This window comes from Chionomys nivalis, chromosome 11, assembly GCF_950005125.1.
Source record: "Chionomys nivalis chromosome 11, mChiNiv1.1, whole genome shotgun sequence".
NCBI classification, from domain to species: Eukaryota; Metazoa; Chordata; class Mammalia; order Rodentia; family Cricetidae; genus Chionomys; species Chionomys nivalis.
This window is the reverse complement of record NC_080096.1, coordinates 39,806,649-39,821,006: the sequence shown is the minus strand read 5'-3', so window position 1 is coordinate 39,821,006 and position 14,358 is coordinate 39,806,649. Positions and strand designations below refer to the sequence as shown.

Below are 14,358 nucleotides of genomic sequence, written 5' to 3'. Positions count from 1 at the left end.
CATGCATATGTGGTGCACATATATACAAAACGGCAAAACACGCAAACACATAAAATTAAAACAAAGACGAGGTTATAAAAGTTTCAAGTGGATGACATTTTCGAATGTTGATGCCAACGGGCTCCTGCAGTGTGGTAAAAGATATGATATAATAAGACCGTAGGGGTGAACCAGCTGTTTTTGAACACTGACCACGAGGACGTGGACACAGTGTAGGCCTGTGGGAAAGATCGCAGCATCAGGTCCGGCATGTAGACCGAGTGAGCAGTTTAGCGGAGGGCCACTACGCCAAGTCCGCGAGGCTGCAACCTAAGACGACTCAGGACCACAGGGTAGTAAGGAGGCGGAAAGAAAACCGAGAGGCTAGAGCTGTCTAGCAGAGGTTTCGAGCCAGAATGCCCTGCCTGCTTGGTGGTGGCACAAACTGAGAAGCAGGAACTATCTCTGGCATTAGCGATTCCACGGGTCCCAGCGCACCCACTGAGAAAAGCTCTCCCCGGCTGATTACACAGCTCGCCAACGCCCCGATTCCCGCCCACCCGCACTGAGGCTGCGCGGCGGTGCCAGCCTTTTACGACGGGCCGGAAAGCAGAGGTCGCAGCGGCATAACGTGGACCAGGCAGCAATGGGGGTAAGGGGAGGGGACTCGCCACCGGAGCGTCCGGTAGCCGAGTCAGAGGTGGGGTGAAGGCGGCGAGGACCCGACAGTCGCGAGCTCTACCAGGATGGGGTGAAAGGCGTGAACTCGCGTTGAAGCCTCCGGGCTTGAGCTGGGAGGGGCGGGGTGGGGCGGGGCACGCGGCTGCGCACGCGAGGCTGTACATTCAGCCTGGCCCGCCCTCTTCTCAGAAAATCGCGCTGCAGCTCAAAGCCACGCTGGAGAACGTCACCAACCTTCGGCCAGTGGGTGAGGACTTCCGGTGGTATCTGAAGGTGAGGCGGAAGGCGGATCCCTCCTGGGAAAGGGAGGAGCATCGGGAGGCAGTGGGCGTCTCAGGCCAAGCTGTTATCTCAGTGTACAACTGGGAGCGTTTCTTTTGTGCTGTGCCCCGAGGTAGTTAATCAGGCATGTAAGTGGGTTTTTCAGACTGGTATTTTAGATTTTATTTTTATTAATTATATCAGTCTCATATAATCTAGTCTGCTCTTTACGTAGCAGAAGATAACTGATTTTGCCTTTCCCTTCTGTGTGCTGGGATAACAGATGGGCGTCCTCCTCCCACGGTGGGGCTTGGTCTTTTTCCTCCTCTGCAGTCCTGGCATATATCCGAATCTAGGGCCGCACGTTAGCATTCTCCCACTGTGTAGTCTCCCCAGCTCTTGATGTGTAAACAGACATTGAACAAAATGTTATTTGAGGGGACCTTGTGATTACTTAATAAGGTGAATAAAACTCACCGTGTTTTATTTTCTGGCTCAACTTATTGTGAAAGTTGACTGCCCTTTGTCTCACACAGTACTAGTAAACCCGGCAGAACCCGGTAGGTGCCCTGTCTGCGTGCTCTATAGAGGTCCAAACTGTGAGACTTTTCATGTTCCAGATTCTGCTTTATTTTCCTAGCCTATCCCAGCGACTCGCATAGCCATCCAAAGCCTTGTCTTTCAGGAAGTCATTACTGATCCTTTTATTCCCTTGGTACTAGACAAGTGCTTGACCTCTGCATCCACAGCTCCTGTTTCCAGATGTTTTAGAACATGAGTTCCAGGGATCAGGTGAAAAATGAACTTCTTTGACTTGAAGGAATAATAGAATAAGAAAGGAGACAGAAAAAACAGAAAAGAAAAAACAAAATGCTGAAAGCTTAACCCCAGCACTCTTAGGACCCTAAACGCAAAGCTCCTAGCTAGGCACAGTTGCTCGGGGCTCTGTGACTTGGATTTCCCAGACAAATGATATGTATTTTAGAAGAGGGTAGGGATAATGGCATCAGAAACACCTTGTTCCTCGACTGGAGATAAGTCTGCTCGTGTCCTCTTTGGGGTTGGTTGTAGGATGCGCTAAGACTCGCCTAGAAAATAGGCTGCATTAGGCATAGTGGCACTCACTCGGAATCCCAGTACTCCGAAAGCAGAGGCAGGAAGATCTCAGGGTCAAAAACAGTTTGGGCTACATAGTGAGAGCCTATCTAAAATAAATAGATAGAAGGCTGTGGCAGTTTATGAGCCTGCTTTACACTGTACTGTACTCACCCTTCCTGCTCAACTAATATTCTTTTTCTACCCCAAGATGAAATGCGGCAGCTGTGGTGAGATCTCAGAGAAGTGGCAGTATATCCGACTGATGGTAATAGTCCCTACCGCACATACTCCTGGGCAGAGTTGGGGTTGGTTGGTTGGGTTGGGTTGGTGACTTCCGAGAGCAAGCACCATTGTGGTCAGCACTGGGAACAACAGGCATCTTTGGGATATGAGGCAAAGTTCAAAATCAATCACAAAAAGACTGCTTAGGGTGCTGCCCCACCCCACCCCAGGTGTGCTGAGGGATTGACTCCAGGGCTCTGCACATCCTAAACACGCTCTACCACTGAGCTACCCCAACCCTCTTTGTCATCTGTCAGCAAGTGACTCACTTCTGTGGGTCTTGGTCTCTTCCACTGGATAACAGGGATGTGATCTCTGGGACCGTTGTATCTAACTGGTACGTAACTAGAGGTTATGTTTGTTTCTTGTCAGGACAGTGTGGCGTTGAAAGGTGGCCGTGGCAGTGCCTCCATGGTCCAGAAGTGCAAACTGTGTGCACGGGAAAACTCCATTGGTAGGTCAGGCAATGATGGCCAGATTCAGCAGACTTGTGTTGTCCGAGGTAGACACAGGGCTGAAGTGCTAAAACCTGGGCAGCTCGCTCTTTTTCATTGAGTGGAGCATGGGTATGGATTCAAGTCAACTTTTCCTTTTTGTATTTCAGAAATTTTGAGCGGCACCATCAAGTCTTACAACGTAAGTTCCCTGCTGTAGTGACAGGGGTGGTCAAATTAAATCTGAACTGGTGGTTAGGAGGAGTGGGTTCAAGAATAGCTGCATCAGAGTGGCCAAACCACTGGACATTGTCCCATGTACTTAACTCTTTTGTTGATGTTGTTGTTGTTATTTGAGACTAGGTCTTACTAGGTAGTTCAGGCTTGGCTCAACCTCAGCCTGCTCCTGTTTCAGCCTCCTGAATGCTGAGATGACAGGCACTTGCCACCATGCCTTCTTGCAGGGAACATGCTCTTTAATGTACTTAGTTGTTTGTTGGCTCGGTCCATCTTTTGCCCACCATACACTGCGTGGTATTGCAGTGTTTTCCTGAAGTATAGTGGATTGAAAATTTGGGCATGGTCCTGGGTAGTCACTGAGCCCATGGGTGAAGTAGGCATGGGTTTCTTGGCCACCCACCTCCTAAGAGGTACCCTCTTCAGTCGCCCGGCCCTTGTCCTCATGGCATAGTAGATGGTTAGCAAAAGGCCATGTTATGCCTACTCGGACCATACGGATGGTCTGGAGCCTTTGGAACATGACATTCTTACTGTCTTCTGGGTGCTGATCACTTACCATTCATGGAACTGTGATCGGCTCTTCCTGTGTGATTCAGATCTCATGTAGGTTTTCCTCAGCTCTGTTGACATGCAGGAAGGCTGACCCAAGGACCCTTACTCTTCTACAGAAACTGTGCCTACAGAAGGTCTTCCTGGGAGCAGTGTCCAAGTCAGGCTTCTTTTTAAAAAGGGCTAAGTTGTTCTGGGTCGTGTTCTGGGCTCATGGGTCCAGTAAGGATCCACATAGCAGAAAGGACAGAGGGCATGGGTCTCCTGGGGACCCATTGAGCTTGCCTCCTCAATATGCTTCCTTTCTAGGCTGAAGACAATGAAAAGTTCAAGACAATAGTAGAGTTTGAGTGCCGTGGCCTTGAACCAATTGACTTCCAGCCCCAGGTTTGTATTTTGAAGAGGACTCTCGGGGAGGGGATGTAGTAACAGAAACTGTGAAATAGGGATTCTCCATCTTGCTCTTCCCTTCAGTGTTCAGCACTGAGCTATAACACAGCCAGGAATTCTATGAATAGTAATTGTCACTTATTAAATGCCTGCTGTATGCTGTGCTCCATGCCTGTTTCCTTTACATGTTATTTCATTTCATCCTTACTGTAACCCTAGGGAGTGATTCATCCTAATTTCATACAAGGGAATGTCAGAGACTGTGCATGTCTTAGTTAGGGTTTTATTGCTGGGAAGAGACACTATGACCACAGCAGCTCTTATAAAGGATAACATTTCATTGGGGTGGTTTAGGGTTTCGGAGGTTTAGTCCATTGTCATCATGGCGGGGAGCATGGTGACCTGCAGGCAGATGTGCTAGAGGAGCTGAGAGCCCTACATTTTGCAGGCAGAGGACACTACGTGGTATCCTAAGCATAAGAAACCTCAAAGTCTGTCCCCACAGTGACACTCGTCCTCTAGCAAGACCATACTTATTCCAACAAAGCCATACCTCCTAATAGTGCCATTCCCTATGAGATTATGGGGACCAAATACATTCAAACTACCACAGTGCGGTTTGCCACAGTCCTACTGTTAGTAAGCAGAGGGCTGTGAATTGAACCCAGGTCTGTCTGACTCTTACAGTCAGTCCTCATCCCTTTATTTGTACATTTTTACCCGACAGTAACTCTGTGGAGTAAGTTAGAAAAGATGACTGGGCAGTGGTGGCACACACCTTTAATCCCAGCACTCAGGAGGCAGAGGCAGGTGGATCTGTGTGAGTTCAAGGCCAGTCTGGCTCCAAAGCTACACAGAGTGATGGAGGAAGGTCATTGGTTAAATAATAAACTGCTTGGCCCTCATAGGTTAGAACATAGGTGGGTGGAGTAAACAGAACAGAATGCTGGGAGGAAAAGGAAGTGAGCTTAGATGCCATGCAGCTGCTCCCCAGGGCAGGTGCCATGAAGCTCCGACCCAGGATGGACGTAGGCTAGAATCTTCCCAGTAAGCGCACCTTGGGGTGCTACACACATGAATAGAAATGGGCCAAGCAGTGTTTGAAAGAATATAGTTTGTGTGTTGTTATTTTGGGGCATAAACTAGCTGGCGTCTGGGAGCCACGTGGCAGGAATGCAGCCCGCAGCTCCCAGGCCGGCCCACAGTTCCTTCTACAACAGAGAAATCCTGTCTCAAAAAAACCAAAAAGAAAAGATGATATCGGCATCCCCGTTTCATAAACAAAAACAAGCAAACAAAATCCTCAGCCACACAGCAAGTTTAAGACCATCCCGGGATCCATGAGACTGTGTCTCACAAACAAACAAAAACCGAAGTTCAGAACCAGTTATAGTGATACCCACCTTTAATCCCAGCACTCAGGAGGCTGAGGCAGGTGGATTTCTGTGAGTTTGACAACAACCTCGTCTCCATAGGGAATTCTAGGACAGCCAGAACTGTGTAGAAAGACCCTATCTCAGAAAAATCAAACAAAACAAAACAAAAACCAAAAACTAAGGTTCAGTCAAAGAGTGGAGTGTGCACCCAGGTCCTTCAACAGACAGGGGTGATGGAGAATTTACCCCACTCCTACCTTTGTACTGGGCTAGTTTTTGTTAACACAAACCAGAATCACCAGAATAGGGAGCCTCAACTGAAGAACTGTCCTGATTGCCTATTGAGGTGAGCCCGGGATATATAAGAAAGATAGCTGAGGCTAGACATGGCCACACGCCTTTAGTCCCAGCACTTGCAGGGCAGAGACAGATTTTGTGAGCTCAAAACCAGCCTGGTTTTCATAGTAAGTCAATCAAAAAAGAAAGAATGAAGGGAAAGGAAGGAGAAAAGGGGAAAAAAGAGAAGAGAAAAGAAAGTAGGCAAGCGGGCCAGAAGCAGTCTTCCTAGATGGCCTCTGCTGGTTCCTGTCTCCAGGGTCCTGCCTCGGCTTCCCTGGGCCATGGGCTACAGCAGTATACCCTTCCTCCCCAAGCTGCCTTTGGATCCTAATGGTATTGCAGCAACAGAAAGGAAGCCACACAGTCTTCTAGGCCAGGGCTGTAACTTAGATACACCGTGGCAGTGCGAGTCACTAGAAGCTCGGGTTTGTCAGCAGCCGCTGCTTATGCTGCAGTTGCTTTCATCGTGAAGGCTTTACTAGCAAGCCCAGCCCTGGGCTAGTCTTCACAGGCGCTGTCTTTCCCCAGCCTCTCTCTGTTTTCCTGTCCCCTGCAGGCCGGGTTTGCCGCCGAAGGTGTGGAGTCAGGAACAGTCTTCAGTGACATCAATCTGCAAGAAAAGGTGAGACTTGGGGATCTGGCAAGGTGCTATATGGTACCTGGCAGGAATTATTTTTTTGGTGAACGGGGCTTCTCAGTGGAGAGCTAGCTCTGAATTTGGGTGCTTCTTGTTAGTGAACCTGCTATTTAAATGGCTCTACGTACAGTGCTGGAGTGCAGTCCTGTGTGTGTACCTGCAGGAAGGCTGAACGTGCCTGACATGGGAAGTGCACAGTAGATAAGCTTCATTCAGGCTTGAGTTACAGTGCTGGTGGCCGTGAGCTACGTAGGAAATATGCTACTCTTAAACACATAAACAGAGGTATTTACTTTACCCGTTGGTGAAAATCTGTGATGGATGCTTATGGGAGGCTAACCCGTCTCCCTGGGAGCAGTAGTTGAAGCACTTGTGGTGATCACCTATGGTATTGTTTCAACCCTGCAGATAGACAAGCCTTTTGTGCCAGCTGTGAAGGAAGGACACCAGTTCTATTAGCATAGCTCCTTGTAACTGCTGGTTTCAGTGCTAAGCATGTTTCCATGTTCCATTTCATTCTTTCAACATTCAATCTCAAGTCTCTTTTCTCCCTTTTTAAATAAAGGGCAGAACTCAAAAGCCTGGTGATGGTAATACAAACCTTTAATCCAGGTACTCGGGAGGCACAGGCAGGTGGATCTCTGAGTTAAGGCCAGCCTGGTCTACAGAGGAGTTTGAGGCCAGCCTGGTCTACAGAGCAAGTTCCAGGACAGCCACGGATCACAAGAAACCTTGTCTTGAAAAAAATAAATAAATCAAGGGCTGAACTTAGGTTTGGGAAAGTAACATGAAAACTTGCCTGGTATATGACAGAGAGATGAGTTCAGGCCTGAGTCGTCTGTTTTGTCAAGGGTTTCCTGTGTTTGTGACCTGCTGAGTCAGAGCCTGCATTGGGCTTTGGAACCTTGGTTCTTCACTGTCCACACTGTCCGTTCTGCCTTGAGAGGCTAATGCTGCCTTATTTCACAGGACTGGACAGACTATGACGAGAAGGCTCAGGAGTCTGTGGGGATCTTCGAGGTCACCCATCAGTTTGTGAAGTGCTGAACTATGTTCCTACAAACTTGCCCAGAAGAACTGAGAGGAGAAAAGGGCCCTGAGCAGCAGATCCCACGGAGGCTTCTCCTAGCACCTGTTCCAACCCTCACAGTCTGCATGCTGGGGTTTGTCACGGTTCTGAGTCCCACCAATAAAGCCCCATTGGTGTGTGAAGGTAATGTGTGCAGTACTCTCTCCACAAATACGAATGGACTCTGGAGGTCTCTGCTTTCTCATGCCTACTCTGCACCTGAGCCAGTTTGCAAAATACACAGGAGAACGCAGTCTATAAAGGCTCCCCAGCTCTTGGGAAATAGGCAGATCCATCTACAAGATCAAAGGCTTGAAGGCCAAGTGGCACCAAGGGCAGAGAAGCCTATGGAATGATGCTGTGAGCCCAGCAGCTCCAAACTAAACCCAGGCATCTGTTAGCCACTCACTTCACCCCAGACCTCACTCTAGGCATATATCCTTCCACTCCACATTCCTGGCTGATGGCTAGCCTCTTCATTTGCTGTGATAGAGCAATTCCTGTCAGAGTCAACCTGGAAGTTCTTCTTCATGTGGAATCAGCCTCTGTGATCCCTGAAGCACCTCTCGCTGGTCCTGGCTTATCCCCGTGGCCCATATCTGTATGTTCTGCTTCCAGACAAATCTTTGGAGTGAAGACAGCTTCATGGCCTGCTGAGTCTCTTGGAACCAAAGATTCCCCACACAGCAGAGTTGGCCAGTGTAGTACTAGGCCATGAGGATATTGTGCTTTCATATGTGGGAACCCACCATTTGGAAAACCTGTTACACAGACTATATTTCTCCAATATTCTGCTGGAGCAGAAACAAAGATTTTATCTTTTAATTTTGTATACTTGTTTGTATTTATATGTAGGTGTGTGGGTGTGAGTGCAGATGCCTTCAGAGACCAGAAGAAGGTGTTGTGACCCACCCAATGTGGGTTCTAGGCACCAAACTCAGGTCTTCTGCAAGAGCGGTGTGTGCTCTTAGCTGCTAAGCCATCTCATCTCTCTAGTCCATGTTCTTCCACTTCTGAGAGTAGAAAAAGGCATGCCATCCCCAGGCTGGCTGAGAGGGTCTAACAAAGGGAGCTGGCAAAACTGGCCATATCTGAGCATGGTAGGGAGGTACCGACCCTGCTTCCTTTCAAGTCTGGCAACTATGTTGTATTTACTAAGCCCGAGTTTTCTTTTTCTGAGCACTTCTGCCCCTGACAGAGCAGAGCTTCCATCCTCCCCCAAGTCATAGGCTACCCTAGAAGCAAGCTATAGCCCTGGACTGGGAAAAGCCTTTCTTGTTTGTCATCTCTATATTAAGTTCATAACATTAAATATTAAAGGGATCTCTTGGTTCTAGAAGGTGAGGGAACCCAAGTAGTCATTAAGAAGTAAAGGAAAAACGAAACAGATTGTGCCAAACAGATATCATTTGATACTCATTTAACAGAAACAGCAACAAAGAAACTCTTAACCAACTAAAACTCAGGAGAACACTAAGAGCAAGTGTGTTCAGTAAGTGATGAGACCTCAAGTGCTCCCCTTGGGGTCAGGGTGGAGTGAGGACTCCCTCTGTCACTGCCTCCCTTCCAGGGTGATGAAAGAGCAAAGAACTTAGTCAAAAGTCCAAAAAAGTTGACAGGTGCTAGATTTAAGATCTATGCAGAAATAAAAGGCATTTCAATACATTAAGCAAAACATAATTTAAGATGCCGTTTGTAATAGCAGCCTAGGGTAGGCTGTCTTTGGGGACAGAGTACTTGCACAGCATGCATGAATCCCTGGGTGCACTCTCCAGTACCACAAAGAAATGTAATAGCAAGAAAATACACTCCTTCCTCACAGTCGCTAGGATTTAATTTTAAAGGAATTTACAACAATGGAGAATAGCATTAGGCATCACTGAAAGACATTAAAGACCTATATTATGATGACAGATAGGAAGACTTGATGTTCAGACACTCAATTTCAAATATATATATAATATAAATGAGATTGCAATTACTGTTTAGTGGAACTAAACTTGAGTCAATTCTGAAATCCCTGAGTCACAGACTTATGTCCCACATGGCACAGTGTACAGAGTGGCAGTTAAACTAGTATGGTATTAGCTCTGTGGTAACCAAGCAGATCGATAAACAGGTCAAACAGACCCATTGATATGAAAAAGAAATTGACAGATGGTGTTGCAAATGAACATGTTAATTATTAGCTCAGTGTGTGTAGGGACAAATGTTCAGTGAGGCGAGGTTGACCCTGCTTCACCCCCACACAGAGGTCTTCCTCCCGAGGCTTGTCAGCTATGGTGTCAGATGCCGAGGGGGGGGGGAGAGTGGTCACTGGCCTCAGCATCGGCTTCACTGCCAATCCTGGGCAAGTGCCTCCCATCTCGGGACCTTATTTTCTTCATGTGAAAAATGAGGACAGTTTCGGCTGTGGAGAGTGTTACTTGATGAGATTAGCCCAAACGGCGTGTCTGAGGCCCGCTTGTTACCAGGCCTGCTCACTGTGCTAGCTGTAAATAAAAGGCAGTTTCCCAAGTCCAAGACGATGAAGGTGCGAGCAGACTGTGGAGGTCAGAGGACACGCCGCAGGAGTCGGCTCTCTGGTTCCACCGTGGGTTCCAGTGATGCAGTTCAGGTCATCAGCTTTACAAGTGTCGTTACCCACGGCCCTTAAATTATCCCTGAGCCGCTCTTTAAGTACCATCTTTAAACATGTTTTTTTGTGACTGACAGTGTGAAGGTTGTGGCGTGTTGGGCTGCCTGCTTTGTGTACAGCAGCCTCTTCTGCTTGTCTGTGTGAGGAGAAACACCCGGGGGCTGTGCTTGGCTGACCATGGCAGCCATCATACACAGTCTGAGTTCTTCAATAAGCCAGGCGCCAGTGGGTGAGCCCGGGATGGGTCCAGGTGGTGTCCTGGTGGGTCCCTGGGGATGAGGGAAGAAGGGGGCTTTCAGTCCAGCCCTCCAGAAAGCTGCAGGGCTCTTGGCACTCGATTTTTGTTGTTGTTTGTTTCCTGGCACCTTTTGTGCATCTACACATCCCCTTGGCCTTGTTCCCCAAGGGCTTCTCTATGCTTAGAATGGATGTTACAATGGAGCTCACACATTTGGGAGCAAAGTGTGTATGTGCGGGGTGGGGGTGGGAGCGTAAGCCGTTAGCTGCAGCGTCTCTTCAACCAGTCTTCCCCACTGTCCCCACCGAGAAACTGCTGAAAACACAAGTTTCCCAGCTTCACTGCATGCCTAGCAGAAGCATTCCCAGAGGAATGGGCTGCATCGTCACAGCAGGAGGTGGTGTGGGGCTGCCACAAGTATGGACCCGATGCTGACCGCATGCTTAGCATGGGGTCAGCCTCAGTACATGGAAACAACAGGAAACAGTAATGATATGATCAGTGTGCAGACAAGAGTGCCTGGGAGTAGGGCTCATGCCCATAATCCCAGAACTCAGGAAGCACACACTGGTGAACCTCTGAGTTCAAGGCCAGCCTAGAGTGAGTTCCGGGACAGCCAAGGCTACACAGAAAAACTCTGTCTTAAAAAACAACAACAAAAAAAAAAAAAAAAACAAAAAAAAAAAAAAACAAAAACAAAAAAAGAGGGGGAGGGGAAGAGGAGAAGAAGAAAGCAAACAGGCTACTCTATTCTCTAGTGACCCAATACCTACTTGGAACCAGCCCAGGGCCCCAGCTGTCAGTGCCCAGCAGCCTCCAGATGGAGCCACCCTGACTTAGACCTGTCAGCCCTCCCTTGGCATCAAGTACAAACTTATGCCTGCCACCAGCTGCTTCTGACATGCTAGAAGAATCTGGCTGTTTTCAGATGTAAAGATAAAACCTTTTCCTAGCATCTGCCTCTTGCTACTCCCTAAAGTGGGAAACAGCGGAAAAGAAACTTGGCCTGTGTTCCTTAAAGAAAAGTTACAGGAGCAGATTCTGGGCCCACTACCTTCCAGTTAGGGAAAAATGGTTCGGAACAGAAAGAAAATCTAACACAAGGAGAAAGCCATAGATGCGGATTAAATTTAGAGCCAGTTAGGAATTATTCACAATATTTTATTTAGGATAGATCTGTGGCCTCCAGTGAATCAAAGTGCCCGGGAATCAGAAGTGATCTCAGGCCACAATCAAATACAACAGTGACGAAACCAGGGAGTTCTATTAGTTACTTTTTTGTTGCTGTGCTAAAACACCATGACCAAGGCAACTTGCAGTAGACTTTATGACGACTCCAGAGGGATAAGAGTTCAACAGGGCAGGAAGCATAGCAATGAGTGGCAGGAACTGGATACTGAGAACTCACATCTTGGACTGTAAGCATGGAGCAAAGAGAGAAAACTAGAAGTATGCAAAATCCTTTTCCCCTCAAAGCCGGTCCTCAGCAAGACCATACCTCCGAAATGTCCCCGAACAACACTACCAATTGGATGCTGACAGCAGCTGGTACCAGGGACTGGGATATGCTGTGATAGGCCTACGTATTTGGAGGAATTTAGACTATGGTACTTTGAGTTTGGAAAGCAGTGGAATGCTTTAAACACTACTTAAAGAGCTGTACTAGTAGGAGCATGGAAGACAGCAGTGCTAAGTGCTAAGAGTTATTTGAACTATGTAGGGCTCACTCGAGGTTTCAGAGGGAAAGAATTTGAGTATGTTGCCTAGAGGTCATTCATGTGATATTCTGGTAAAGAAAGTGGCTGCCCTTTGGCCTTTTCCAAAGAGTTTGCCTGAGGCTAAAGTGGAGAGTTTTGGATTAATTTGTTGGCAGAAGAAATCTCAAAACAGCCTAGTATATAGACTCTGTCATGTGGATATTAGTGGTAATGGTAATGAAGATTTATAATGAAAAGGAGAAAGCTGAGCAGGGTAATCACAAAAAGTAAATTTTGAGGAGAAAAAGAGCACCAGGAAGTGGAATGGAGCTAAATCCTATGTCCAAGGAGATAAACAGATTAATAAATGGATTAAAGGGAGTTGTGACCTCAGGGCAAGATCCCACCCAGCTAAGTTTCCAACATATAGAAAGAAACTAAAGAAAAACTTAGATCCAAGTGGGGAGGGACATGCTTTTAATCCCAGCACTTCAGAGGCAGAGGCAGGTGGATCTCTGAGTTTAAGGCTAGCTTGGTCTACAGAGCAAGTCCAGGGACAGCCAAGCTTAGTCAGTGAAAGACGAAAAGCTGGTGAAGGTGTAATTGCATGAGGGGGGCATGTTTCAACTCCAGCAAGCAGCAGAATTTAGCTTTGGCCACGTGATTCTGGGTTTAGAGTTAAGAGTAGAAGAAAGGAGATATGGAATAAGGCTGCTGAGGCCAGGCATGTGTCAGGGGTGTCCCTGAATGGAGGTCTAGTAGAGAGGCCTACTGTGAAGCTATGAAGTTGAAGCCTTGGAGAACCCAAATGTTAGAGATGCCAGAGTCCTGGGATACCTGCCAAGGAGAACTGCTAACTGGGAGTGGAACCAGAACAAGAGAGACGTGTGCTGCAGTCAACAAAGTGGAATGGAGCTGGAGATCTGGAGAGCGTTTTGACAGCAGACATGGGGATGCAGTTCGGAGTTTGCCCAGCTGGTTTTTGGTCTTGCTTTGGTTCAGTATTTCCTTGCTCTGCTCCTGTCCCTACATTTTGGAATGGTAATGTAAATCCTGTGTTATTGTATGTTGGAAGTGCGTGATCTGCTTTTTATAGGAGATTACAATTAAGAGATTGCATGAATCTCAGAAGTGACTTTGAACTTTAGAACAATGTTCAGACTGTGATAGACTATTGGTTCTTTTGAAGGGACTAAATGAATCTTGCATTATGATATTGTTATAAGCTTATGGGGGCCAGAGAGTGGAATGTTTTAGTTTGAATGTAATGGGCCTCATAATTTCATAGGGAACCGCACTATTAGATGTGGCTTTGTTGGAGTGGGTGTGGTCTTTTGGAGGAAGTGTGTCACTGAGGGGGCAGGCTTTGAGCTTTCATATGCTTAGGATATCACCTGGCGTTATCAGTCAACTTCCTGCTGCCTTCTGGTCAAAACATAGCACTCTCACCTCCAGCAACACATCTGCCTGCACACCGCCATGCTCCCTGTCATGATGATAATGGACTGAACCTCCGAAACTGTAAGCAAGCCACTCCATTTAAAAGTTTTCTTTATAAGAATTGCCATGGTCATGGTATCTCTTCACAGCAATAGTAGCTCTAACTAAGACAGGGGCCAAATATTCAAATGCCAGAGACTAAAGGGGGATATTTCTCATTCAAACCACAGAGTAGGAACAGACTAGGTAATGCGTGCTGTGTGTAAAAGACCGGGACGCTAAGCAGTCTAATGAGGTTCCACACAACACTCACTAGGGTCTGGAGATCACCCTGTGAGATGCACTTGTGCAAAAAGTAGGGATTTAACCAGGGAAGAGACACTAGGGAGGTGAGGGAAAGGGGCATCAAAACCAGCACATCCATCGGTCAAATGGGCATCATACACTGTTTGCCTCATACCTGATTCCCTCAATAGAGCCTGGCCTTCCTCTGTTGTCCTCCCGCCCTTGATATCCATGGAGACCTCCAGGAACCCAGTCCATCAGAGACTGAGTCCCTCGTACTGCCTCAGGCCTTGCGTCTCAGGACTGACGTGTGCGTCTAGTGCTCAGTTTCTCTGCGTCTGCAGCACTCAGACTGATCTCCATCGCTTCCCATGTCACAGCCTCACAAGCCAGGCTGCTGGAGAGTCTTTCATTGCCTGTTTAAAGCTATTCTAGCAGTTCCAGTGTGGAATAGCCTTTGATTATCACGGTCTTTTACACCAGACCATTGTTTAGACCCCTGTCTGCATGCTGGATAACAAGATTTTCCCTTCTCAAAGGTCAGACTTGTGGAATAGCTTGGGTTGCTAATGGGTCACTCCCTCCTTATTGTGACCATATTGGAGGTTCCAGGAGGGGCTCTGTTTACTAGCCCTCTTCCTCTTTCGGCTCCTTAGTCAAAACATTCAATCATTTTCCTATCTGTTTTATCCAATATTCCTGCTGAATCAGAAATGCTAATGTCA

At 47.4% G+C, this 14,358-nt stretch overlaps 1 protein-coding gene across 3 annotated transcripts; it reads left to right on the top strand.

The window, feature by feature from the left end:
- The first annotated feature begins 523 nt into the window (after positions 1-523).
- Positions 524-8,106, top strand: Czib (CXXC motif containing zinc binding protein). Of its 3 annotated transcripts, XM_057785640.1 has the most exons (8): positions 524-631; positions 850-933; positions 2,228-2,284; positions 2,674-2,755; positions 2,906-2,937; positions 3,834-3,911; positions 6,186-6,251; positions 7,236-8,104. In XM_057785640.1, the coding sequence occupies exons 1-8, from the start codon at positions 626-628 to the stop codon at positions 7,311-7,313; spliced, it is 483 nt and encodes a 160-aa protein (XP_057641623.1). In that variant the 5' UTR covers positions 524-625; the 3' UTR covers positions 7,314-8,104. The 3 variants fall into 3 exon arrangements, with proteins under 3 accessions (XP_057641623.1, XP_057641625.1, XP_057641624.1); XM_057785642.1 differs by lacking the exons at positions 524-631; positions 850-933 and adding an exon at positions 962-1,054 and having other exon boundaries at positions 7,236-8,106; XM_057785641.1 differs by lacking the exons at positions 524-631; positions 850-933 and adding an exon at positions 979-1,070 and having other exon boundaries at positions 7,236-8,105.
- The last annotated feature ends 6,252 nt before the right edge of the window (positions 8,107-14,358 follow it).

Excerpts from the sequence above, each read along its gene's own strand:
- Czib (XM_057785640.1), top strand. Across the intron at positions 2,285-2,673 it reads GGCAGTATATCCGACTGATG|GACAGTGTGGCGTTGAAAGG; the intron begins GTAATAGTCCCT and ends GTTTCTTGTCAG. Across the intron at positions 3,912-6,185 it reads CAATTGACTTCCAGCCCCAG|GCCGGGTTTGCCGCCGAAGG; the intron begins GTTTGTATTTTG and ends TGTCCCCTGCAG.